The sequence below is a fragment of the Argentina silus genome, assembly GCF_951799395.1.
Source record: "Argentina silus genome assembly, chromosome: 7".
NCBI classification, from domain to species: domain Eukaryota; kingdom Metazoa; phylum Chordata; class Actinopteri; order Argentiniformes; family Argentinidae; genus Argentina; species Argentina silus.
Window position 1 is genome coordinate 12,826,047 of NC_139661.1, and position 24,423 is coordinate 12,850,469.

At 43.1% G+C, this 24,423-nt stretch overlaps 4 protein-coding genes across 4 annotated transcripts; 2 read left to right on the plus strand and 2 right to left on the minus strand.

Moving 5' to 3' along the window:
- Positions 1-1,224: 1,224 nt before the first annotated feature.
- cnot6l (CCR4-NOT transcription complex, subunit 6-like) lies at positions 1,225-11,449 on the plus strand. The gene is made up of 12 exons (XM_083673869.1): positions 1,225-1,297; positions 2,368-2,489; positions 2,756-2,942; positions 3,254-3,339; positions 3,415-3,504; positions 3,816-3,884; positions 4,413-4,570; positions 5,548-5,702; positions 6,183-6,334; positions 6,451-6,681; positions 7,200-7,426; positions 8,095-11,449. Exons 2-12 carry the CDS (start codon positions 2,378-2,380, stop codon positions 8,308-8,310), a joined length of 1,683 nt encoding a protein of 560 aa, XP_083529995.1. The 5' UTR covers positions 1,225-1,297; positions 2,368-2,377; the 3' UTR covers positions 8,311-11,449.
- Positions 11,450-15,152: 3,703 nt separating this feature from the next.
- LOC310807385 (C-X-C motif chemokine 11-1-like) lies at positions 15,153-16,643 on the minus strand. The gene is made up of 3 exons (XM_083673857.1): positions 16,536-16,643; positions 15,934-16,063; positions 15,153-15,555 (listed from the first exon to the last, which is right to left on the minus strand). Exons 1-3 carry the CDS (start codon positions 16,594-16,596, stop codon positions 15,459-15,461), a joined length of 288 nt encoding a protein of 95 aa, XP_083529983.1. The 5' UTR covers positions 16,597-16,643; the 3' UTR covers positions 15,153-15,458.
- A 1,118-nt stretch (positions 16,644-17,761) lies between these two features.
- On the minus strand, positions 17,762-19,558 carry LOC310807714 (C-X-C motif chemokine 11-1-like). Its single transcript, XM_083674285.1, has 4 exons — positions 19,460-19,558; positions 18,842-18,965; positions 18,501-18,603; positions 17,762-18,347 (listed from the first exon to the last, which is right to left on the minus strand). Exons 1-3 carry the CDS (start codon positions 19,518-19,520, stop codon positions 18,501-18,503), a joined length of 288 nt encoding a protein of 95 aa, XP_083530411.1. The 5' UTR covers positions 19,521-19,558; the 3' UTR covers positions 17,762-18,347.
- Positions 19,559-21,737: 2,179 nt separating this feature from the next.
- LOC310807713 (C-X-C motif chemokine 11-6-like) lies at positions 21,738-23,546 on the plus strand. The gene is made up of 4 exons (XM_083674284.1): positions 21,738-21,827; positions 22,270-22,393; positions 22,835-22,927; positions 23,184-23,546. Exons 1-4 carry the CDS (start codon positions 21,767-21,769, stop codon positions 23,194-23,196), a joined length of 291 nt encoding a protein of 96 aa, XP_083530410.1. The 5' UTR covers positions 21,738-21,766; the 3' UTR covers positions 23,197-23,546.
- Positions 23,547-24,423: the final 877 nt, after the last annotated feature.

Below are 24,423 nucleotides of genomic sequence, written 5' to 3' on the forward strand. Positions count from 1 at the left end.
TCTACCTCGCCTGGCCTCCACCAGCCTCCCCTGGCCTCCACCAGCCTCCTGTATGTTGAGAGTGAAATCAGCAACTTTTTTCCCTTGGTCTACCGGTTATGTCATGCATGTTTTGCTTTGTGTCATTGAAGATGACTGAAGATGATGTCACGCTTTATCTTGACCTTTCACCCCTTCTGTTAGTGATCTTCCCAGTTGCATGTGAATGTGTGTGACTGCACTATGACTGTGATATGGTGTTTACACAGAAGAGGTGACTGTGCGTGCGTGCGTGCGTGCGTGCGTGCGTGCGTGTATTATCCCATGCACATGGATGGTACAGCGTTGGTTTAGGTCCTTCACCTCCACTGGTTACACTGAGCTGATGAATATGGTTTGAAACAATCTCAGAATGTGTGTCTGAGACGTATGTTAAGGAATTCCACCAGTTCTTCATTAGTTTCTCATAAAAATGATGTTTATTTGAACTGCCTATGCTTTATCTGTCTTTGCTCAACATGGAACTCTTTGAATTGTCCTCTTCTTTCCTCTCGTAGTATGTTTGTGTTATTCACAATGGGCTCACTGATGAAATGACAATGTGAAAAATAAAGGATGCAGTTTTACTTTATGTGTACTTATGGGCTGTACTTGTAGAGACCATCTAGTGGTGTAGATTAGTACTATACCTCTTGTCATTATATTGCACCTCTTCTATTTTTAGCTTGTCCTTTATGGTGGTCTTTGTTGTGCTTTGTGATGGTAACGAGGATGCTTAGTATTTTTCTTGTGTTAGGCAATGTTTACACACACACAGACACACACTCTCACACACGAAAGAATGTGAGTATAGTATAGGATCAAGATGAATACTCTAATGTATTCGTTTTGAAAAAGAGGGTGCACTGCAAATATGGTTCTGTCTGATTGATAAATTTACCCACATTATAACTGATTCATCATGTTTATTTATTAAGTTGCAAATATTCAAAAGTATTACAACATGTTTGTGGATACTGGCGTGTAGGAAATAATGTGAGTATTTGATATTGACAGTTAACCTTCCAAACGTAAATAATCTTCAGACTTATGAAATATGATATTTCATACATTTCCATAATAATCGATTAGTCTAGTGTACGTGGAGGGTGTGTGTGTGTGTGAGAGAGAGAGAGAGAGAGAGAGAGAGAGACAGCAGACGGCCCCGAAGCGGAAGTCCTCTGTGTTGTTCTTCCTCCTTCAGTCTCTTCGGAGAGTTCCGTCTGCATGTCTTTATCAATATCACCTCTGAACCTTCTCCACCACCCCCCGAATGCAGGTAAGGCCGGTGTTTCTGACGGGGCTGCAGTGACAGTTTGTGTCGCTGGCGTATTTTTTTTTTTGCTGGATTTTACCTTCCTCCGTTACGTCACCTCCCGTCAAGGTCCGAGCACCGCTACCTGCTAGCTCCCTGAGCCGGCTGTCAGAGCACCCGAGGCCGATGCCTTCTACGGGGAAGCTATTTACCTCCTAACTAATGTGACAGTACCTTTAGTTGCGTGTTCAAGTAGTGAACACCGCTGATACGCGTTGGTGAACGTGGTCAGATGTGACGTTCACGTCACTAACTGGTCTGACAGCCGGCCAGGAAACTTATCTGGAAAGGCCTCTATACTAATATACTATACTATAGCTAGTTATTGCATAGCGTTACTTTTGACATTTCGGCAACGCTTGGGACTTCTTTGGTGACAGTTTATCATTGTGTACTTTGAAGCTTCATATAGATACCTTTCGGCTTTGGAAATGAAGTGTTTTTACAAAAAAACATTGGCCACACTGCTGTCACCGTGTTATCACCAAAGACATGAATTATGCCATAATTTATGGCAACAGCTGTCAATCCGCTTGGAATAGATATTCTTCTCGCTGTACAGAGTGGGTGTTTATGTCTTAACATGGGGTCTACCACCGGTTCAGAACAGAATAAGAACGCCTATTGATAGGCTGCTTGCTACTGCCGTATCGCCACTTGTGACCGACTTGTGTTTGCCAAATAAACAGGTTATGTAACCCGCTCCAAACTTACTCTCCCCCCGGGGAAGCTAGTTGCTAAGTGAGCTAGCTACTTCAAAGGCTTTACCCAGGGCATTAGCACGGTAATTTCTGCCTGCTTCACAGTTCAAGTGATCGCAATAAGCGAATGACACTTTCTCTCTTAGTGCTAAATGCAGTTATACCTGGCTCCATATTTGTCCATACTTGCCTGACTGACAGCTCTACAGACACTGAGGTGCGACGTGCACGGCAATACTTTTTGTTTTGTCAATTTGTTTCACACTTTTGAAGACTTTCGAATGGATTGGGCAACTGTGTCTTGTTTAAATTGTCTTCCTCTTGTTTCCCCAGATTAACAGGTATGCCAAAGGAAAAATATGACCCTCCAGATCCCCGCCGATTATACACCATCATGTCTGCAGAGGAGGTGGCCAGTGGCAAGAAGTCTTACTGGGCCGAGCTGGAGATATCTGGTTAGCCCCCCCCCCCATCCCATCTTGTGTGTGTTTGTCTGTATGTTGGGTGTGTATGTATGTATGTTGGGTGTGTGTGTGTGTGTGTGTGTGGTAATATCTGTCTGTGTGCGTGCGTGTCTGTATGTATCTGAATGTATATATGTTGTATGTGTGTGTCTGTGTGTGTGGTAATATGTGTCCTCTCCCTCTGTATGTATGTATGTATGTGTCTGTGTGGGTGGGTGGGTGGGTGTGGTAATATCTCTCCCTCTCTGTGTATCCAGGTCGGGTCAGGAGTCTGAGCAGCTCGTTGTGGACACTGACCCACCTGACAGCGCTGCACATCAATGACAACAACCTGAGCCGCATCCCCCCCGACATCTCCAAGCTGCCTCACCTGGTCTACCTGAACCTGTCCTCCAACAAGCTCCGCAGCCTGCCCGCCGAACTGGGTAACATGGTGTCTCTCAGGTAGGCGACCGCTACCTCTCCTCTCCTATCCTCTCCTCTCCTCTCCTTTCCTCTCTTCTCCTCTCCTTTCCTCTCTTCTCCTCTCTTCTCCTGTCCTGTCCTCACCTGTCCTCATCTCTTCTCTCCTCCCCTCCCCTCCCCAGTCCTCCTTTCCTCTCCTCTCCTTTTCTTCGAATCCGTACCAATGTGACAGAAGTGGATAGTTGTAGCGTTGTCTCAGACCTCTCAGCGTGACGGGTCCTTCGTAAGGAGTGACACCATCTTTAGCTGTCTTGTCTGTCCTCACAGTCCTCTTCTGTCATCTTCTCCAGGGAATTGCTATTAAACAACAATCTTTTACGAGTTCTACCATACGAACTTGGGCGGCTGTTCCAACTACAAACTCTGGGTCTGAAAGGTGTGTATTTGTTTTATTGATTATCAATCATATATTGATTCTTAAAAATGACTCAAATGGAATGTTCTTTGGCAGGAAACCCTTTATCCCAAGATATCCTCAATCTCTACCAGGAGCAGGATGGAACCAGGAAGCTATTGAACTACATGCTTGACAATCTAGCAGGTAAACTATTGAACTACATACTCTTTTAATGGGATCATCGATTCATGTTACGAGAAAAACAACCGGTGGTTTAACCAACCATTTAACCCTGATTTACACGGCTGGGCTGGGCTGGGCTGGGCTGGGCTGGGCTGGGCTGGGCCGGGCCGGGCTGGTTACACATTCACCATAGTTGCTGAAACAGGGCTGAAAAGGATCATGTAGAAAGGGAAATATCGGAGACAGCACAGTTTGGTTGGGGTGGGCCCGGTAGTGTGTAAAGGACCGTGGTGTAACAGTAGAGAGTTGAAGGTCTGTGTCTCTGTGTTTAGTTCACCCAGAACAACTTCCCCAAAGACCGTGGGTCACGCTGAAGGAGAGAGACCAAATGATCCCCACAGGTACTTTAACACTGAATGGTAGCTGATTGTTCTTTTCATAAGTTGTCATTATAATGAAATTATATAAAATGGCACAATCAGTAGTAGTAGTCACAGTCTCAGTAGTAGTCACAGTCTCAGTAGTAGTAGTCACAGTTTCAGTAGTAGTAGTCACAGTCTCAGTAGTAGTCACAGTCTCAGTAGTAGTAGTCACAGTTTCAGTAGTAGTCACAGTCTCAGTAGTAGTAGTCACAGTTTCAGTAGTAGTAGTCACAGTCTCAGTAGTAGTCACAGTCTCAGTAGTAGTCACAGTCTCAGTAGTAGTAGTAGTAGTCACAGTCTCAGTAGTAGCAGTAGTAGTAATAGTCAGCCATGGTTTAAGTAGTAGTAGCAGCAGTAGTAGTCATAGTTTAAGAAGTAGTAGTAGTCATAGTGGTAGGAGTAGTACTAGTAGCAGTAGTAGTAATCTTAATAGAAGTAGTTGTTGTAGTAGTAGTAATAGTAGTAGTAATAGTAATAGTAACTGTTCCCTGCTTGTCTCCCCCCCAGCCATGTTCACAGTGATGTGTTACAACGTCCTGTGTGACAAGTACGCTACCAGACAGCTGTACGGCTACTGTCCCTCCTGGGCGCTCAACTGGGAGTACAGGAAGAAGGGCATCATGGAGGACATCACCAACTGTGATGCTGACATCATCAGTCTGCAGGTAAGGGCCTCATGCTGCGTTCACACACTGTCAGAAAACTGTCTGAGAGGGAAACTCTGGTATCTTCTTTGAATAACGAGTTTCCAAGTCGGAAATTTCAGCTTAGACTCACTCAGGCTTATCCAATGGGGTGGACCCAGGGATTTCTCCATAGCAACAAAAAATGTTCAGGGCTACACAACGCAATAAGCACTGGAAAGTGCCTACATATAGGCCTATTCAACATGAAAGTAAACAGTAATTCGAGGGAGACTCGGATATGACGTGAATCGTAAAAGAGCAGGACAGCGTTACCAGAGATCATTTCAAAACGGAGTCGATCAAGAACCAAGAGGAGATGATCGACTGGTTTTAGGGTCTTTTAAAAGCAGCGAAACTTGGTTCACAAGAGTTCCAGTGATGAAGCAATGCCATGACAATATAAACACAGGCTACGTACAGGAGGTCAGGGAGTGTCAGACAGGCGGTCAGGGAGTGTCAGACAGGCGGTCAGGGAGTGCCAGACAGGCGGTCAGGGAGGGCCAGACAGGAGGTCAGGGAGTGTCAGACAGGCGGTCAGGGAGGGCCAGACAGGAGGTCAGGGAGTGTCAGACAGGCGGTCAGGGAGTGTCAGACAGGCGGTCAGGGAGTGGCAGACAGGAGGTCAGGGAGTGGCAGACATGCGGTCAGGGAGTGGCAGACATGTTTCACACATGAAAGCAATCTACCCTGTTGTTCAGCTTTTATTTATTTATTTATTTTTAAATGTTAGTTCTATTCAGTAGCTTGCATCATTTCTCGTCCTTTTTTCCCCTGCCCCAACCCTCCCCTAAAAGCATTTTTTTTAATTATATGTTATTATTATTTGATTTTGCATTTGATTTTATTACTAAGTACTTTGTTTGTTTTTAGTCATTTGAAACAGTTATTACAAATATATTCCTATATCTACTAGGTACTTATTTATGTATTTCTATAATGAATGTTGTCTCCCTCAGGAGGTGGAGACGGAGCAGTACTACGCCCTGTTCCTGGAGACGCTGAAGGGGCGCGGTTACCATGGCTACTTCTGTCCTAAGTCTCGCGCCAAACTGGTGGGGGAGCAGGAGAGGAAGCACGTGGACGGGTGCGCTGTGTTCTTCAAAACAGACAAGTGAGTGACAGGCCTCGTTCAGGACCTGGGCTGAACCCCGTGTTGATGATGGAGTCTAAAGACACACTGGTTTTCCACACTCTCTCTCTCTCTCACTCACTCACTCACTCACTTCTTCTCCTGGTCACTTGCATTCCCTGGCTTCTGTAGAAAGTAAGTTCTTCGTACATAAATAATAATAATAACCTAAGTCCAGTGGCCCACTTAACCAGAAACAAAGAACAAAGTCTTTGTTTTGTCCGTTTACAGATCTGCAGGAGAGAGTAAACCAAACCAACCCTAGTCTCTCTCCGAGTGTAGGAACACTAGTATGCCTTGTGCACGTGAATCAGACATGGTCTAAACAGGACAGATTAGGCTTGGAGGCCTCATACCTACAAGGTCATCTGGTGTCTGGAGTACATTTGGCATTTTGAGTACATTTGGTACATTGTTCATGGAACAGAAATGACACGCAAAACATACATTAATTTTTTACAGATTCACTCTGGTGCAGAAACACACGGTAGAGTTCAACCAGGTTGCCATGGCGAACTCTGAGGGCTCTGAGGTGATGCTGAACAGGGTGATGACGAAGGACAACATCGGAGTGGCCGTCCTGTTAGAGGTCAACAAGGACATGTTCTCTGGAGGTCAGACTCTCTAATACACTGAGACAGACAGACAGACAGACAGTCAGTCAGTCAGTCAGACAATCAGTCAGTCACTCTCACTCACTCAACTCTGACCTCTAACCTGTACCCCTCAGGCATGAAGCCCCTGCAGGAGAAACAGCTCCTCCTGGTGGCCAACGCCCACATGCACTGGGACCCAGAGTACTCGGACGTGAAGCTGGTCCAGACTATGATGTTCCTGTCGGAGCTGAAGAGCATCGCTGACCGGGCCTCTGGCTCCGGCTCCGGCTCCACTGGGTCAGGTTCTGACCCAGTCGCCATTCCCATCGTCCTGTGTGCCGACCTCAACTCACTGCCAGACTCTGGTACACAACTAGATAGATACTTTATTTATTTTAGAAAAGCGTGATGCATATAAATACTAATAATTGTAAGGTGGTGGAGTGGTGTGGACCCAGGAGTCAAGGTTTGCAATAATAGGAACTTTACTAGAGAACTCAGCTATACAGGTGCACACACTGTAGGAGGCTTGGGACTGGACTCACCAGAGGAACACCAGGGCCAGGCTTCTACACTGGTCATTGATCAAGGCACAGGTTAATGAACTAAAAGAGAAAACACAAGAAACTAAATAGAGGGTCTCTGGCGGCCCATGGTGGCTAGAAGGGGAAGTAGCAGGATGAGAGGACTCCTTACAAATAACAATAATATAACTTTATTTACATAGCACCTTTCAAAACGGTGTTACAAAGTGCTTTATGAACAGATGAACAGATATGTGAGTGCGTGCTTGTGATAACAATCTTTCAAAGCTGCAAAACTAAACTCTCGGCGTGTCTCCATGTCCCTCCTCCTCCTCCTCCTCCTCCTCCTGTCTGGTCAGGTGTGGTGGAGTACCTCAGTAACGGAGGTGTGGCTGAGAACCACAAGGACTTCAAGGAGCTTCGCTACAACAAGTGTCTGACCAACTTCAGCTGCAGCGGCAGGAAGGACGGCCCCTCAGACGGCAGGAAGGACGGCCCCTCAGACGGCAGCATCACACACAGCTTCCAGCTAAAGAGCGCCTATGACAACCTGATGCCTTACACTAATTACACCTACGACTTCAAGGTAACACACACACACACACACACACACACACACACTGCATGCACACACTCTGCATGCACACACACATACTGCATACACACACACACTGCATGCATACGCATACACTGCATGCACACGCACACACTGCACGCACACACACACACTGAATGCACACACTGCACACACACACACACACACACACACACACACACACACACACACACACACACACACTGCATACACACACACACACATACACACACACACATACACACACACACACACATACACACACACACACTGCATGCACACAAATGTGCACTAGGCTCTTCTCTAGCCTCAGCCCCTGTCACTGTTCCTCATCTTAAACTCTCTCTTTCTATTTCTGTCTGTATTTCTGCCATGTTGGTGTCTTGGTGTTTAAATGCTGTGTGTGCAGCCCTAACACTGACCTTGAACTTTGTATGTGTGTCATGCTTATTGTAATAAAGAACCCCACCTCCCCTCTCTTTCTCCCTCTCTGTCTCTCTCTCTCTCTTCTCTCTCTCTTCTCTCTCTCTCCCTCCCCCCCTCCCTCTCTCCCACCCTGTCTCCCTCCCACCCTGTCTCTCTCCCTCCCTGTCTCCCTCTCTCCCTGTCTCCCTCTCTCTCTCTCTCTCTTCCTCCCTCCCTCCCTCTCTCCGCTCCAGGGAGTGATAGACTACATCTTCTTCTCCCAGACCCATATGAGTGTTCTGGGTCTGCTTGGTCCGTTGGAGAGCCAGTGGCTGACGGAGAACCGCATCACAGGGTGCCCCCACCCCCACATCCCCTCGGACCACTTCTCCCTCCTGGCCCAGCTGGAGATGCACCCCCCCCCGCCCCCCCCCACCCTCAACGGCCTGCACCTCCCTCTACACAGGTAGTGGAGACCCCCAGGAGACCCCCGACCCCCCCCAAAGAACCCCACCCCCCCACCCCCCCAAAGACCCACCTCCCCAAAGACCTCCTGACCTCCTGACCCCGCTGCCCCCCTGGTTTTAACCTGTTTGCACACCGATTGTATTCTGTTTGTTTGTTTATTTGTTTGTTTGTTAGTTTTCTCACCACTTGAAAGGCTTTATACCAAATGAGGGGTCGAGGTTCTGGTTCTCTGGTGCCGTGCTGCCCTCCGAGGGTGAGCGCACGTTCAGGTGAATAGAGTGGACCTGTCTTCTAAGCGGGCCTGGTACACGTTGTCTTTAAAGGTCCATACGTTCTCTGTCCTCCGCAGCATCGTGGTGACACACAACTGATTCAACCAAAAACTAAATCCAACTGAAATGGAAAGCGCTGTAGTTGGATGGATTTCGCCAAATGAGTTTCCTGTTGGCACTTCTTCTCTGGTTTTCTGGGGAAGTGGCTCTCCTCCTCAGTCCTCCAGAAGTGTCGGGTGACACTTTTTAGACAGAAATTACGGATTGCCCCTTTAAAATACCTCACGAGGTACAGCCGGCTGGATGTAAACATGGACTCATTCTCAATATCTTGATAATCACTATTTCGTATGATTTGGTCTTTAGCTTTTAAACAGCAGTGCTTTTAACCCATAGTCCCAGAGCCAGAGGGCCCAGAGTCTTCTCAAAAGGGAAGCCTTTTGATGCAATATTTACTATTTATTATTATTATTATTATTATTATTATGAGAAATAATTGGTTTCCCGAACCAGAGCATCTTCTCATTGGCTTTTTCCAGTGGTTCCCATTCGCAGGGCTGAATGTATGTTACGGCTCACAGGATCGCAACGAGAGAGACAGATAGAGACAGACAGAGACAGAGAACATGTATCTTACACGTGTTCAGTGTGGATGACAGGGTGTGCGGTGCTAGCTTCTGTTAGCCACCCCCTGAGTATCCTTGGCCTGGATTCCCAGACACAATATAATGCATCTTCAATGGAGATTTTCTTTTGATAAAATTATTTAATCCAGCACTACGCGTACTGTAATCTGTGTCCCGGAAACCAGTTCAGGTGGGAGGAAGTTATTTGATGTTGTTTATTCAATTAAGTATTTAAAAGAAGCCATATATTGTTTTTGCTATATGGGGTGAACCTGTTGGGTTGGTTTCCCAGTTTCAGATTAATACACCTGGACTAGAGAGGACCTACATTAGGTATTGAACATGGTCTTTAGTGCAGGGCCACAGTTAATCTGTGTCTGGGACACTTGGTACATGTTTGTTCAGTTTTAAGCTGCAGTCGACATACCTTGCCTTGGCTGCGTGGCTTTGCTTCATTTGCACATGATTTGATGCTAGTAACAGCCTCTGATCTCACTGACATCTACGCCATCAGCCTGACTGAGCCTGTGATCTCACTGATGTCTACGCCGTTAGTCTGAGTGAGCCTGTGGAGGCCCATACTTTACTCCCAACACATATGTTACTGGGGGAATTTTTATGTTTATGGTTTACATCAAACCAGATATTGCTGTGTGGTGACTGTTACAGCTTCACATCCGTAAGGGGGAATGTACCATTCTCCTAAGAGGGGGGTGTTGATTTTGTCACCGATTCAAAGTTGGTTTAGGTGTCTGTTTTGTGTCCAGTGCACCCCTGTTGTATGTGAATGCCATCGCCCCATCCCTTCTAAACCTGTTTTTAAACTACAGGCCTTTTGGTCTCTGATTGAAATGCCATCTTCAAATTGGTACTTTGTACAAATACAGTATTACAAGCTTTTGAAAAGAATGTTCTCGATTTAAAAGAAATCGTCTTGATGACTTTTATTTCTGATCTCCTAGCCTTTGACCTCTGACCCTTTGACCCCACAATCACTCTCCAAGCCTCGGCTGCATTTCCTCTCTCACTCACCACACACACTCACACACTCACACACATCTCTCTGTGTCTACCACGGCACATTGTTGTCATGGAAACCCACATTGACTAGTACTTTCTACAAGTAAATCAAAGTTAGTTTTATAGAGCACATGTCACATTCTTTTTACAACAACAACAAGGTGCCTAGTTTGTACGATTTCTCCTACAGCAGCACTGCCTGAGACCAAGATGCTCAAACAGTAACCCAGCGCCTCCATCCATCCATCCATCCATCCATCCATCCTCCCTCTCTTCTACTGCCCTCTGCCCCAACTGTTCAGGGAGTAAGATCATGTGAACTAGATGGCGTATTGGAGGTGTGTGTGCGTGTGTGTGTGTGTGCGTGTGCGTGTGTGTGTGTGCGTGCGTGCGTGTCAACAGAAGCTCCTCCTTCATCCTCAGATGTTGCTGTTGGTAGATCTTCTGTATCTGTGGTCCAGCCACTGAGCAGCATGAGGGTTAGAACCTCCACATCTGGGGAGGCTGGTGGAGGTAGAAATCGGAGGACAGGCTCATTGTAATGCATGGAACAGAACGAGGAATGCTTGAATTGCTACATGTACCCTTCCTTTTTACATTCCATGTATTACAATGAACCTGTCCTCCGATTTCTACCTCCACTAGCCTCCCCTGATCAACATCAATAACTGACTGTGGATGGCAGCTGAGACTCTGAAGTGTGATAATTCACCAAGGAATTCATCATTCAGTCGTAGGGTTGGGCCGACATTATCAACAATTGTGATGTTTGGAGCATATCATGATGTTGACAATAGTCTGTAAAAGTGCTGAATTATACTATATCGTAATATCGTCAATAAGAACATTTTGATATCACCCTCCCATTATACACTTGTCGGCCATTTTCATAGTCGGCTCAGTGTCACAGTGATGTCATCACCAGCTGCGTGGGATATGTTTATTTCTGAATGTAGAAGTGATTGTTTTGGATTGATTCTAATTTGTTCATTCAGGTCATGGTTTAGCTAACATTGCAGAGAGAGAGCTATTGAATTGCTACATGTTCTGTTAGAAAAACAACTTTTCAGCTCCTAATCAAACACACCAGAGCTGCCGCGCTAAAATGGGAACAAGCGGTCACCTCAGAGGAGAAGTGTTAGCATGGTACTTCAGGACTAAAGCCATGTGAATGTTAGCATAGCATAGCAAGGCTAATTGTGTTGATTGTGATGAAATGAACCCATTAATCTCTGTCACATTATACAGTGCCCTGCGTAAGTAATGGGACAGCGCTCAGCGTAAGTAATGGGACAGTGACACATTTTCTCTTCTTTTGTCTTTTTGAAATCAAACAATGAGGTTAAAGTAGAGATTTTCAGCTTTTATTTGATGGTATTTAAAGTACACATTGGTTTCACCATTCATTTTGGGGTACTCTAAAGTAATGGGACAATTGGCTTGACAGGTGTTTCTCTTTAGAAAAAATGCTTTACTCTCCCATTACTTATGCAGGGCACTGTATATGAGTTTACTGGCTCTGAGTAGCCATATAACTATATAACTATGTGTTGGGCTTCAAACATACTCCAATGCTGCCATTATGTCTACAGTACATGTGTGTCTGCCCAGTACATGTGTGTCTGCCCAGTATATGTTAAAAATGTTACACTACTACCCGCCCAAAACCACATCTCTTCTGGACTATTTTGTACCGTTGTACCACACTACCAGAACATCAGTACCACACTACTAGGTCACCCTCACAAAGAACTGAGCTGATTCTGTACCCTGTATGGAAATGTGTTGATGATCAGTACTTGTGGTTGACACGGGCCGGGTCAGTACTGCCACAACACCATCATCCACGGCAACACTGTCGTCATGGTTCCAAACACTGTCAAATAAAGCATTCTTCTATTCTACTTTTCTATTTTTTTCCTTATTTTTTTCTAAAATCATCTGTGGGCCTGACGTAGGGCAGCAGCGGTCCGGCCCCCAGTTCTGATCCCTGATCTAAAGTATTGACAACCCATGGTTATGTGTCCTGTCTGACAGAGGGTTTGGCCTTACGGTTGACGGGGCCACTGCGTTCATATTGAGCGGTTGGTCATGGTAGTATTGCATTCAGGCAGAGCTGCAGCCACCCCAAACCCACAGGTAGTACAGTATTGTATTCAGGCAAAGCTGCGGCCACCTTTATCCCATCTGATGTTAAGAAGTCTGTCAACCAGAGGTGGAGGTGCTGATGTTGGTCTACTCTCAAAAAATGTTTGTTTGATGAATAATTGAGGTATATGTTCACATGAAATGGAAATATACAGTATCCATGCACATCAGTTCTGTGTTATTGCCCCCCCCCCCCCCCCCTTCCCACAGAGGCAATAAAACCCTAATTTTTGAGAAGTAAATCTTATTTGTCTTTATTTTCCTCTTGTTGCCACAGAAATGTAATGATGACACTCAATACATACAGAGCTCATTAGATACATTTGATGATGAGGTTTTAGATCGTCTTCATGTTCATTACATGTTTCATTATTTGAAAAGATGTTCTGATCCGGAGTTGAGGGTCCTACGCTGCTGCAACGACCATTGCTCATTGGGATGGATACGCCTTGAGTTTTCTTCTTTCTCTTTTCCCTCCGACGACAATGAAGAGATGACAGACAGACACACACGCACACGCACGCATGGAACAGAATGAGGAATGGAATTGGTACCAATGGTATCATTAGTCATTCTGTTCCATGCATTACAGTGAGGGGGGGGGGGGGTTGATTATATGAATTCATTCATTATATGAATATATTGCCATATAAACATTATTTTTTCCCTTTTTAAGGAACTAAAACCACAGAATCTACTGTAATAGAGGAGGAAACCAGTAGATTTCTCTTTCCAGGCTCTCTCAGTCAGAACTGAAAGTCAGCTTCTCTATTGAAAGTTGTTGGTAGACCAAGTCAATGAGGAGACTAATGGCGGATCTCAAAAGTCTTCCCTGGATTCCCTGGCTAGACCAGACCAGACCAGCTCAGGCCTTCCCTGGATTCTTGGCGTCTCCACACCTTCCTCAATGTGCACTGGAGGACAAGGTCTGAGTGGAGGAACCTTGGATCTTCTCCTCCTTAGGGTTAGTGCTAGGGCTACGGTTAGGGTTAGGGCTAGGCCCATAGAATTTGTTTTTCCATTTACTTGATTGAGGAATGTAATTTGGGTGAACTATCCGTTTAAAGTGATGACCTCATTCAGACTGCTGTTATCACAGTAAGATGACCTTCCACACGTATGGTTAGGGGCAGGAGTTTTTCCTGACCAGTTAAGGAAAAACTTTGGGCCCTGAAATATCAATGGCATTGTTTTATTTCCTACCTTCCTTCAATCTCTCTCTTTTCATCCTTTTCTTTGTATCATTATTCATCCAGGTTCGTCTCGTTGAGGTAAAACCTCCGCCCCGCTGGTGGAATGAGCTTCCCACAACGGTCAGGACTGCAGAGTCACTTCCGATCTTCCGCCGTAGATTGAAAACCCATCTCTTCAAGCTACATCTTAACAGTCCCTCCTAAAGACCGCTTTACCCTCACTACCCCCCCTATACTAACCCTAACCCAGAGACCTCTTCTCCCCTGCTACCGCCCTGTACAAGTTCTCTCCTGCTAATAAAATATACTTAATAATAATATTTTTTTTTTTTTTAAATTAGCCTACTGGCATTACGACTGCCAATGGCCCCTGGTGTGAGCATTGATTACTTTGTCTTATGATGACTGTTGGATAGATGATTCACTTACTTAAACAAATGTATTGTTGTACGTCGCTTTGGATAAAGGCGTCTGCTAAATGCCATAAATGTAAAAAAAAAAAAAAAAAAAAAAAAAAAAAGAGAGAGAGCTGGTCCAAGACAGCAGCCAGGGTAGCTGATGAAACAAGGTAATACACAGCACAGAGCACTTTTTGCATTTCAGAACTTTTTGCATTTCACTGTATACTTGTATGCATGTGACAAATAAAGAATCTTGAATCTTGAATCTTGAGGATGTTGAGATACGACCATGTTTGTGCTTCCTGTTGTTAACCTGCCCCTGGAGGATGCCTATATTTGGGCGGAATGACAGGAAGTGGTCTGAGAGTGTGGTAATTTCCTCAGGGCTGTTAAAATAGAAACAGGCTAAAGAGAGTGGGTGGAGAGATGTGTGTGTGGGAGGGAGTTGGATTCACACAGAGGATTCTCCTCGTATGACATCATCAACACAGAGTCGAGTTGTGTCATCAGGCTCAGACAGACAGCCTATCACCACCCAGAGGTGGATCTCAGGTCTTCTGAGGTGTAGTGTGTAGTGTGTAGTGTGTAGAATGTAGTGTGTATGACAACTGTTTGGATTTCATTTTAGTGAGAATGAGATCACTGAGAAAATACTTTCAATTAATGATATTATAACCCATGTTGTCTGTGGTCTTTTATTTTGTCTAACAAAAAAAAAAGCATGAATTCAGCATTCTACATTCAACATGTGTAATTTGTACTTAAACATGCTCAAACCTTTCTTTATAATAATAATAATAATAATAATAATAATAATATAATATTAACTCAAGCCAACGTACATTACCTCTATGAACTAACTGAGCTCAGGGGAGGCTGGTGGAGGTAGAAATCGGAGGATGGACTCATTGTAATGCATGGGACGGAATGAGGTGTGTTTGATACCATTCGTCATTCCATCCCATGCATAACAATGAGCCTGTCCTCCGATTTCTACCTCCACCCCTGGTTCAGCTCTAATAAAGCAGCGGGTTTGTCAACAACCTTTTGAACTGACAGCTTTCGTCGTACAGCTTGAACAATGTTTTCATTCAAGTAAATACATCAGGCTTTATACTGTGGTATAAAAAGTGTATTTTATTAAACGTTATGTACTGTATATGACACATATCAAGGGTATACAATCTCATTGGGGTCAAATCTGTTTTTCAACAGAAATCTGGTCCAAGAGAAAAGCAGGAGGAACAGTCATACAATTCCAAATCAGAACACATACATGAAGTTATGCTACACATTAAAAATAACAACATGAACGATAAATACATCAATCCAACAGTCAAACACAGTCAACATGTTCTCTGAGGAGGTACGGAAGGCACCGATACTGAAGCTGTTATCAAGTTCAGCTAGTCTGCTGGCAATAAAACAAGTCCTGTGTGTATTGTTCTCAAAAGTGTCTCTCTCTCCAGCCTCCCTGAGACAGTACAGTATCACGCTGATCTTGTTCTCTGTCGCTCCAGTACCTTCTTGCCCATCTTGGAGTGGGGGTTCAGACACACCGTGATGGCCGGCTTTCTCAGCTTCACACTGTAGAGAAACAGAAAAGCGCATCTTAGACACGCGTCTCTGCCACAGATATCATACCACAACCCTGTGTATATTTGTGGGTACAACATTATTGTTCGATTACAACATAGACTAATATCACAAACATGGGTAAATCTTTCATGACCTGTTTATTACACATTAATAACACTCACTGTTTCTTTTAGATTCACTGACTCAAACACCACGACACGATGCACCATTTGATACCAGGTGGTTGCCATGGTGATGAGTTCATCCATGAACAGGAAGTAGCAGAAAGTACCCTTCCTTACCACATAGCTTTCGTTTCTTAGTAAATACTGGATTAAAAAAATAAAATAATAGCTGAAACAGGACTGTAAATAAAGGATCACTCACACAATCTCCAGCTGGTAACACATGGGACTTGGTTGGTAGACCGTGGGACGTTCTAGTATGTTGTTACCGTTCACCCTGTCTAGTGTCCCCCTCAGACACCAGCAGCTCTGCCGACCATGCATAGGCAGCGCTGGAGGAGAGGGAGAAGTACAGGTCAATGTCTATCCACTGTCCACCTCTATACACTCATAAATCATATCTATATACTGATTAATCACCTCCATACACTCATTATTCACATCTATACACTTGTGATTCACGTCTATACACTCATTAATCACATGTACATGAATAATATGTTGTAATGTCATAATTACACTATGATATGCAGGGGAGGCTGGTGGAGGTAGAAATCGGAGGACAGGCTCATTGTAATGAATGGAATGGATTCAGGAATGGAATTGTGTGTTTGGTACCATTATTGATTCCGTTCATTACAATGAGCACATCCACCGATTTCTACCTCCAAGAGCCTCCCCTGATTATAGGATATGGTGCAATGTTACAATATATTGTATTACCTTGTATTAGATGATATGGTATCGTATTAAACTAAATTATATTGTATTATATTACAACACTTGTTAGAATATTGATCTTACCATCCGTTGAAAGCATCAATGTGGCCAAAATCAGGAGTGCAATCTTTTGATGTCCTTTCATGTTGAAGACTAGAAGTAGAAGATGTTCTGACTGACTGTGGCTGAGCTCTCACCGAATAGGAACAGAGATGGATCTGAGGGGAGAGTGAAAATAATTGGTATTTCTAGCTAGTTGCAAGGGGAGGGCCATCTTTGTGGGAATCCCCAGACAAAGGTTCTTACCCTCAGCCTCTGGGCTCTAGAACAATGATGACATGGCAGATGTTGAGTAATACTGTTGGTATGCAGGTTGATAGGTTGATAGATTGATAGATTGATAGATTGATAGATTGATAGATGGGGTTTTGGGCAGTTGAGGGCAGAGCTGTGTGAAACATACCTAACCATTCAGAGTACTTCTGAGAGCAGGAATACTATGCTTAAACAATGGTTTTGAGACAACCGTGATTATTCAAATGATCGTTTTAACCATGTTTGGAAGCTATACAATGTTTGTTTACAAATACTTGGTTTACAAACAATGGAGTAAAAACAAGCTTATATGTTGGGTTCTGATCATAATAATCATAATAATAATAATAACAATAATAATGCAATTATTTTGTGTGCTTTTCTCACTACTCTACATTCCATATAGAGAACAAGAATAGATGGATACATATCAATAAGTACACATATGATGGGGTAAGACAGTTGAACTAAGCTCATAAGGCATTTAGAAGTTATATTCTTCAATAATCAATAGCTATATACAGTATAATTAATTAGTAAAAAAAAAAAAAAAAAAAATGGATGTACCAATCCCAGATTGCCCCTTTAATATCCTATGGCTGTGTGCATGTTTCTCCTGGACTCATTGGGAACTATGTAGGCTACCTCAGTATTCATGAATACTTTAATACTTTTAATACTAGTAGTCAAGTAATTCAGCATATACTGTCGCACTGTGTAGCCTACAGTATGTATGCACACCTATGGACCGGTGGCAGGACATTTTGTGACATTGGAATGATAAATCATATACATGTAATGTATTTTAGGTGACTTTGCTGCTAACACTGATCATGATCATTTTGTGATCATTTTTAAATAAAAACTTAAAAGTTAAAGTAAAAGTATATTGTCAACATGTACAGGGATACCAAACACTCAGGAAAAATCTTTTTTAATGATAATGAAATCATTTTGTGATATTGGAATCATAACTCATGTACTACTCTCTTGTATTCAATTGGGTGAGGTTGCTGCTAAAACATAGAGATTCTGTAGGCCTTTTGATACTGGTCAACATTGCATCATAATTCGATAATCATCTCAGTAATGACATTTAGTGTCATAACTAAACAAACAGAACATGAATGATAGTAAATATTTGTTTAATTTGTTAGAATTTGATAGAAAAAGTACACATTCAAAAAGACCACATATTCACAATATATACATACATATTCAAAACACAAATAAAGTACTTCTGCAAGATTATTTACATGACTGTATGATTGTACTACTGTAAATTGCGCTTTTTATCTCCACACATATCTGAAAATAAACTAGCAAGTAATATTGTAGAACAGATACGATACCCATTTCATTTTCTCATTTAAAAATATAGACTTTCTCAAAGGGATTTAACGTGCTACTGTGACTTCAATTCCATACACTAATGTTTTACTTAAGAAGGTTTAGAAAAAATGTCGTCTTCAGAGCGATGAGCCCCGACTGTTGTCTCTTCCAGGCCAACACTCAGCGAGGGATCTCTGTTCCGTGATCTTCTCCAGGACTACATACATGTAGCATGTTTTACTGTGCACTCTTGAAACAAAACACACACTCTGTCACTATACAATCACAAGTAAGGTCAAACAAAATACACAATCATTATGAGCAATGTGTGTGTACAGAGTTGAGATGAAAGGAGCGCTTGTGTGTTTTGAACAGATTCCATCGTCATGGACACTTCCTCACCTATTCTTTCTTCTTCTGCTCTGCGGCACGTCTACTGGCGTAGCTCTTGGCCATCTTAGACTTTGGATTCAGACACTGCTCCTTTCCATTATTCAGAGTGACACTGAACACACAAACACACACACACACACACACACACACACACACACACACATTTCTAATAAGTGCTTGACAAATAAGGTGCTTGAAGACAACAATAGTAAGAATCACTGTTCTTCCACCTCTCTCTGCATCCATCTAATCTAATCACATCATGGAACACTATTATTAAATGAAAACATAGCTAGTAAGGCATGTTCAAACACTGTGTACATGCGGTAGTATATGTTTCATGCCCTTACACAATCTCCAGGCGGGGGCAGGAGAGGCTGGCAGCGAACACCTCCATCTTCTCTATGAGCTCATGTTTCAGACGCATGACTCCCGCATTCTCACACAAGCACTTCACTCTGTTGCCTGGATGACCTGCGGAGACCAGAGATGAACAGCAGGTTACAGCACCGTCAGACCAGGTAGAGACATAGATGGGACCATATATAATGAAAATGCATGTACTCACTGCAATGTAAGTCGCTTTGGATAAAAACGTCTGCTAAATGGCATATATTATTATTATTATATTATATTACATGATCAGCTCAGCTTGACCAAACATTGTAAGCAGTGGAGGCTGGTGGAGGTAGAAACTGGAGGACAGGCTCGTTGTAATGCATGGAACGGAATGAGGAATAGTATCAAACGTCCTCCGATTTCTACCTCCTCCAGCCTCCCCTGATCAGAAGCTGTTTGTTGATATGAAGGTAATAGCTTTGCTCGACATGAATAGACACCATATTATATAAACATAAAACATCTGTACTATTATACCTAATAAAGTTTTTTGTTCAGGACTGCATTTAATGCATAATGCGTTGATATCACACTATCTCTTACAGGCTTCTATACGGATGACATCTTACCTTCAACCAGGAGCAGGCAGGAGAAGAAGATGACAGCAGCTGCTTTCATTACATTGGCCATGGATGTTGTTGAGTCTCTTCCAGGGTCTAGACGGCTCAGGTGAGGAGGAGGTGGTTGTGTGTGGTTAGAGTGGAGAGCATGGTCTGTACTTATACAGTGAAAGACGACCATGTGACTTTGTTTTGGCAGCCGTGAAAGGACTTTCCCTTTTTTTCTGTTTTAGTTTAGTCTGTAGTTTCACTTCAGTTTCTTGGAAACAGCCTCTCTTCCCCAGAACAGGAGGTGGTAGGAAGTCGGAAGTCAGAGACGCTGAAAAAGTATTTTTGTGATGTTCTTATGAATGGGAAAACGACGACTGTATTTGAATTGTTCTCTGAACTACAGTAGCGGGCAGAAATGCAGACATTATTGTGGATATGAGTGACGGGCATGCAATGCATACCAATGCAACCATTCCGTCAGTGAATATGCTGTATTGTTTTAACTAGAAGTGTCAATTATAGAACATGTGCAAATGAAAAACGCATGCAAACCATGTAAAATAAGCAAAGCATTGTGGTTCATTAATATTTGGTCATTCATGTGATAGATACACTGTATCTCTTTACCTGGTTTTCGTCTTTTCTCCAGCACTGTGACCGCCGATGGCATCTGTTCTTATCTGCCTCTTAGCCTCGCACAGCCTACATAATTTATTGTTTTATAGTATTTTTGCTTATATATAGTTTTTTATGTCCCATGCACCAACCTCACCAAGTCAATTTCCTGTATGTGCAAATACACTTGGCCAAATAAAATAATTCTGATTCTGATTCTGATTCTGATCGAAGGTTTTCTTACAATGACTCATGTATAATTGATTCACACTTGTCTAAGTAAGTGAGTCGTTTTGGATAAATGTCGCTTTGGATAAAAGCGTTTGCTAAATAATTTAAATGTAAAAAAAAATAAAAGAAGTGAAATGTAAAAGTTAGAAGCCCTTGTCTGCTTTTGTCCACATGTTTTATACTCATTATCATGTATTGCACTGCAGCCTGAAGTCATTTTCTCATGTTCTTGTCTACGTATTGTGTCTGTGCCTGTCTGTCTGTCGAGTTTGGATTAGCTGGACTAGCGCCAAGTGAAACTGAAACTAAAAGAGGAAAAGCTGAGGAATGTGGTGGAAAAGTGATGTTTCTGTTTCAGTATTTGGACCTACTTGTCTATTCTAGGGGGTTTTCTAGTACTTCTAGTCTTGTCACACAAGGTTTGTGCTCTATGTGTGATGCATTATAATGTCTTAATAACGAGACAATAAATCACAATATGTCATGGCAATAATTCAGTTGATCATTAGGAGATTATACCAAGGCATTATAATGCAGTCTTACTGTACGCTTATGATACCATAAGTCATTATATAACATGTATTATTTTACAAAACCACAATGCTCTCTTACTGCTAATAAGGGATTGATCGATATCAACAAAGAACACCTGATTGGTCGATATAAACATTGAACACCTGATTGGTCGATATAAACATTGAACACCTGATTGGTCGATATCAACAATGAACACCTGATTCGTCGATATCAACAATGAACACCTGTTTGGTCAATATCAACATTGAACACCTGGTTGGTCCAAGGATCTAGCAGATGTCAACATGGTGACAGTTCCTCTGTGTTCATGTACTGTAGGTACTGGGAAGAAGTGTAAACCCCCTGAATGTTGTACTTGAATAACATCCTTTTTACCTCATCTTATATTCTGATTATTATTATTATTATTATTATTACCATGGTCATTATTAATATTAGCATAGTGATCTTTTAGCCTGGATGTGAGTGCATTTAAGCCTTTTTGAATTAGTCGTCTCTCCATTCAAAATAATGATAATCTAACCTTTAATTAGGTATGTATTATGGTAGGTATGTCATTAAAACACACTCTCTTTTGCATTCTGACCACCTACAGTAGTAATATGGTGGACGGTGTTGTGAAACCCAGAGGCAGCAGCTGCTGCTTGCATCATCCTGTGCCAACAAGCCTCCTCAGCAATAGCAGGGTAGGAAGGTGTTTCTGAGAATTGGGAAGTGTTAATAAAAGGATTCAGAGTGAGAGTGTGGGAGGAGGAGGAGGAGGAGAGGGGGGGCAGAGTGGACTGTCAGGGAAACAAGGGAAAGTCCGCTTTCTTCCCCCCTAGTCTATATGGATGGCTGCCAATGTGATTTGATCATATAAATACAAGTCCTCCTCCACTTCACTCTCACACTCGTCCTGACTGGAGCCGTCTAGACCCTGGAAGCGACTCAACAACATCCATGGCCAACACAATGAAAGCAGCTGCTGTCATCTTCCTCTCTTGCCTGCTCCTGGTTGAAGGTAAGATGTCTCTTTCATCCTTTTTAGAAGCTTAGAAAGATGCAATATGATATCAGTTAATAGTGTTGTTATTGTGCTGGAAAGGAATGATCATTGCAATTGATAATGATACGATTACTCCAAGGTCAGATTAAGGAATGATATTCCCAAGTGCAGCACGGTTGATTGTGTAGTTAGCAGTTCTACTTGCTCAGAAATAATGAACCTATAGTGGATTACTGGGCTTGTATGCTGTACTTCAACTATGCTATACTTCAACTGATTAGGTGTCCTAACCCATCTCCCACGCACGCACGCACGCACGCACGCACGCACGCACGCACGCACACACGCATGCACGCACGCACATACACACACACATAACATGTTTTGTCTACAGCTGATGAGGTTTTCACTAACTGTGCCAGTGCTATAACATGTTGTTTATCCCTCACCTCTGCAGGTCTGATAGTGGTGAAGGGGAGGTGTAAGTGTCACGATAGCGGAGTCATCAGGCTAAACCGCCAGCTCATTGACAAGATGGAGGTTTACCCCGCTGACAATTTCTGCCCACGTATAGAGATTGTGTAAGTGTCTAACCTACTGTGTCCATTGAAACGTTTAAAATGCCTTTTAAAATAATGTTAAATCATTGTCTACGTAGGTTAGTGAGTGGATGGAGAGAAGTACAGACACATTGATTGTACTGCAGAACAACTGAGAGAGATACCAACAGACAAGTAGACGGACAGACAGACAGACAAACAGGCAGGCAGACAGAGACAGACAGACAGACAGACAGACAGACAGACAGACAGGCAGGCAGGCAGGCAGGCAGGCAGGCAGGCAGACAAACAGGCAGGCAGGCAGACAGAGACAGACAGACAGGCAGACAGACAGACAGACAGACAGGCAGGCAGGCAGGCAGGGTGTGCAGACGGACAGGTAGACAAAGAAAGACAGACCTATCAAAACAGTTTGCTATCACCAACCTCTTACAGCATCTGTTTGTGTGTGTGTGTCTATAGTGTCACTCTGAAGAATGGAGCAGGGTTTCGGTGTCTGGATCTAGAGTCTCAGATGGCCAAGACCGTCATCCGGAGAGCCGTGGAAAAAAAGAGGTTAGAAGAACCTTCATCATGGACTGTACTGTGTAGTCATAGTAACTATCTAGTGTTGTACTGTGTAGGCAATATAGTAACGATTTAGTGGTCACAGCATATGCTGTGAATACACACTGATCCACCAGAATCTCAAACTGTGATTGTCTCATAATGGTATATTAGTGGCAATGAAGCATCAAGTAGCCTTGTCAACATCATTCATATCAGTCATTGTACACTGACTCTGACTGTGGTGTGATGTTGTGTGTTTCAGAAGCATGCAGTAAAATCTACAGGTGAAACCAGGGAGAAGGCCAGGAACCAGACTCACCCAACACCTGAGGCTGAGACCAACACCTGAGGCTGAGACCAACACCTGAGGCTGAGACCAACACCTGAGCAGATAACTGACACACCTGTGGAAACAGCAGCTATGTTCTGTTACATGTTGTAGTTGGGAAAGTCGTTTTTTAAACTAATCTGTTACACACCGTAATGTATTAGGTAGCCAAACCTCATAGGTCTCAGCCATTTTTCAGGTCTGTTATTTACTATCAAGAAGTCAACATTGTTTATTGTTCATTCATGACACATGTAAATATGTATGTAAATATATTTAATATCTACTGTACGAAGTGAATGCTGACTTTTTATCAAATAAATCTCACTGTTCTCCCTCTGGGCTTTATTTTAATGGCGTAAAAACAAACAGGGGTGCTGGTGATGGTGCTGGGGGGGTGTCTGAAATGTTATTTGTTATTGTCAGTGTTATTTTCAAGGCCAGAATTTTCAGCACAACTGATGGTACCGGACCTGCCCTGCTCACTGTCATGACCACGCCTCTATTTACCGCTACTCCTCCCACCTGGGCGCAGGTAGACAGCGTTCCAGCGCTGGGATAATCTCACCTGTTTGACAGGTACAGTAACAACAGTGAACTTTATACTCAATAATCAGTTAGCCCCTGAGCCTTGTCAACATACCATAATAACTCCTGGATAGGTCTCTCCTTTACTCCCTCTCCTTCATTAAACACTGAACAATGTCTTGACATTTTTTATATGAATGACTGAGAAAGAGGAGATGGATGTTTCAGACCAGAGGTTTGGGTTATTGAACCAAACAGTCAGATGCCTGTTCTTCTTTTTCATGAGACACTTTTCCCACAACAGAAATATGGGGGCATAAATGTCAGAAATACAAGTGAACCGTTGAGTTGAACTTTCAACATTGAAATGTTGAAGTTGAATTGACTGAGTTCAGACCCTCTAGCATGACTTTCATAGCATGATACAAGACTTTCACACAGAGGACAGCTGCTGGGTGGACAAAGAACAAAACAGAGGATTTATTTAATACAGCGTTTAATGTCAACACACCATAGTGTTGGCAGTAACGTTGGCAAGGAGAGTGGCAGTAATACAACAACAGCATGAGAGTTGGCTTTCACTTTCAAGTAGTTACAGTGAAAAGGTGCATAGACATAGAACTGATACAGAATGACATGATGAAAG

Excerpts from the sequence above, each read along its gene's own strand:
- LOC310807385 (XM_083673857.1), bottom strand. The coding sequence starts at position 16,596 with ATGAAAGGACATCAAAAGATTGCACTCCTGATTTTGGCCACATTGATG. Across the intron at positions 16,064-16,535 it reads ATTGATGCTTTCAACGGATG|CGCTGCCTATGCATGGTCGG; the intron begins GTAAGATCAATA and ends CCTCTCCTCCAG. Across the intron at positions 15,556-15,933 it reads TGTTACCAGCTGGAGATTGT|TGTGAAGCTGAGAAAGCCGG; the intron begins GTGAGTGATCCT and ends GTTTCTCTACAG.
- LOC310807714 (XM_083674285.1), bottom strand. The coding sequence starts at position 19,520 with ATGGCCAATGTAATGAAAGCAGCTGCTGTCATCTTCTTCTCCTGCCTG. Across the intron at positions 18,966-19,459 it reads CTGCCTGCTCCTGGTTGAAG|GTCATCCAGGCAACAGAGTG; the intron begins GTAAGATGTCAT and ends TGGTCTCCGCAG. Across the intron at positions 18,604-18,841 it reads TGCCCCCGCCTGGAGATTGT|TGTCACTCTGAATAATGGAA; the intron begins GTAAGGGCATGA and ends TTGTGTGTTCAG.
- cnot6l (XM_083673869.1), top strand. The coding sequence starts at position 2,378 with ATGCCAAAGGAAAAATATGACCCTCCAGATCCCCGCCGATTATACACC. Across the intron at positions 4,571-5,547 it reads CTGACATCATCAGTCTGCAG|GAGGTGGAGACGGAGCAGTA; the intron begins GTAAGGGCCTCA and ends TGTCTCCCTCAG. Across the intron at positions 6,682-7,199 it reads CAACTCACTGCCAGACTCTG|GTGTGGTGGAGTACCTCAGT; the intron begins GTACACAACTAG and ends CTGTCTGGTCAG.
- LOC310807713 (XM_083674284.1), top strand. The coding sequence starts at position 21,767 with ATGGCCAACACAATGAAAGCAGCTGCTGTCATCTTCCTCTCTTGCCTG. Across the intron at positions 21,828-22,269 it reads TTGCCTGCTCCTGGTTGAAG|GTCTGATAGTGGTGAAGGGG; the intron begins GTAAGATGTCTC and ends TCACCTCTGCAG. Across the intron at positions 22,394-22,834 it reads TGCCCACGTATAGAGATTGT|TGTCACTCTGAAGAATGGAG; the intron begins GTAAGTGTCTAA and ends GTGTGTCTATAG.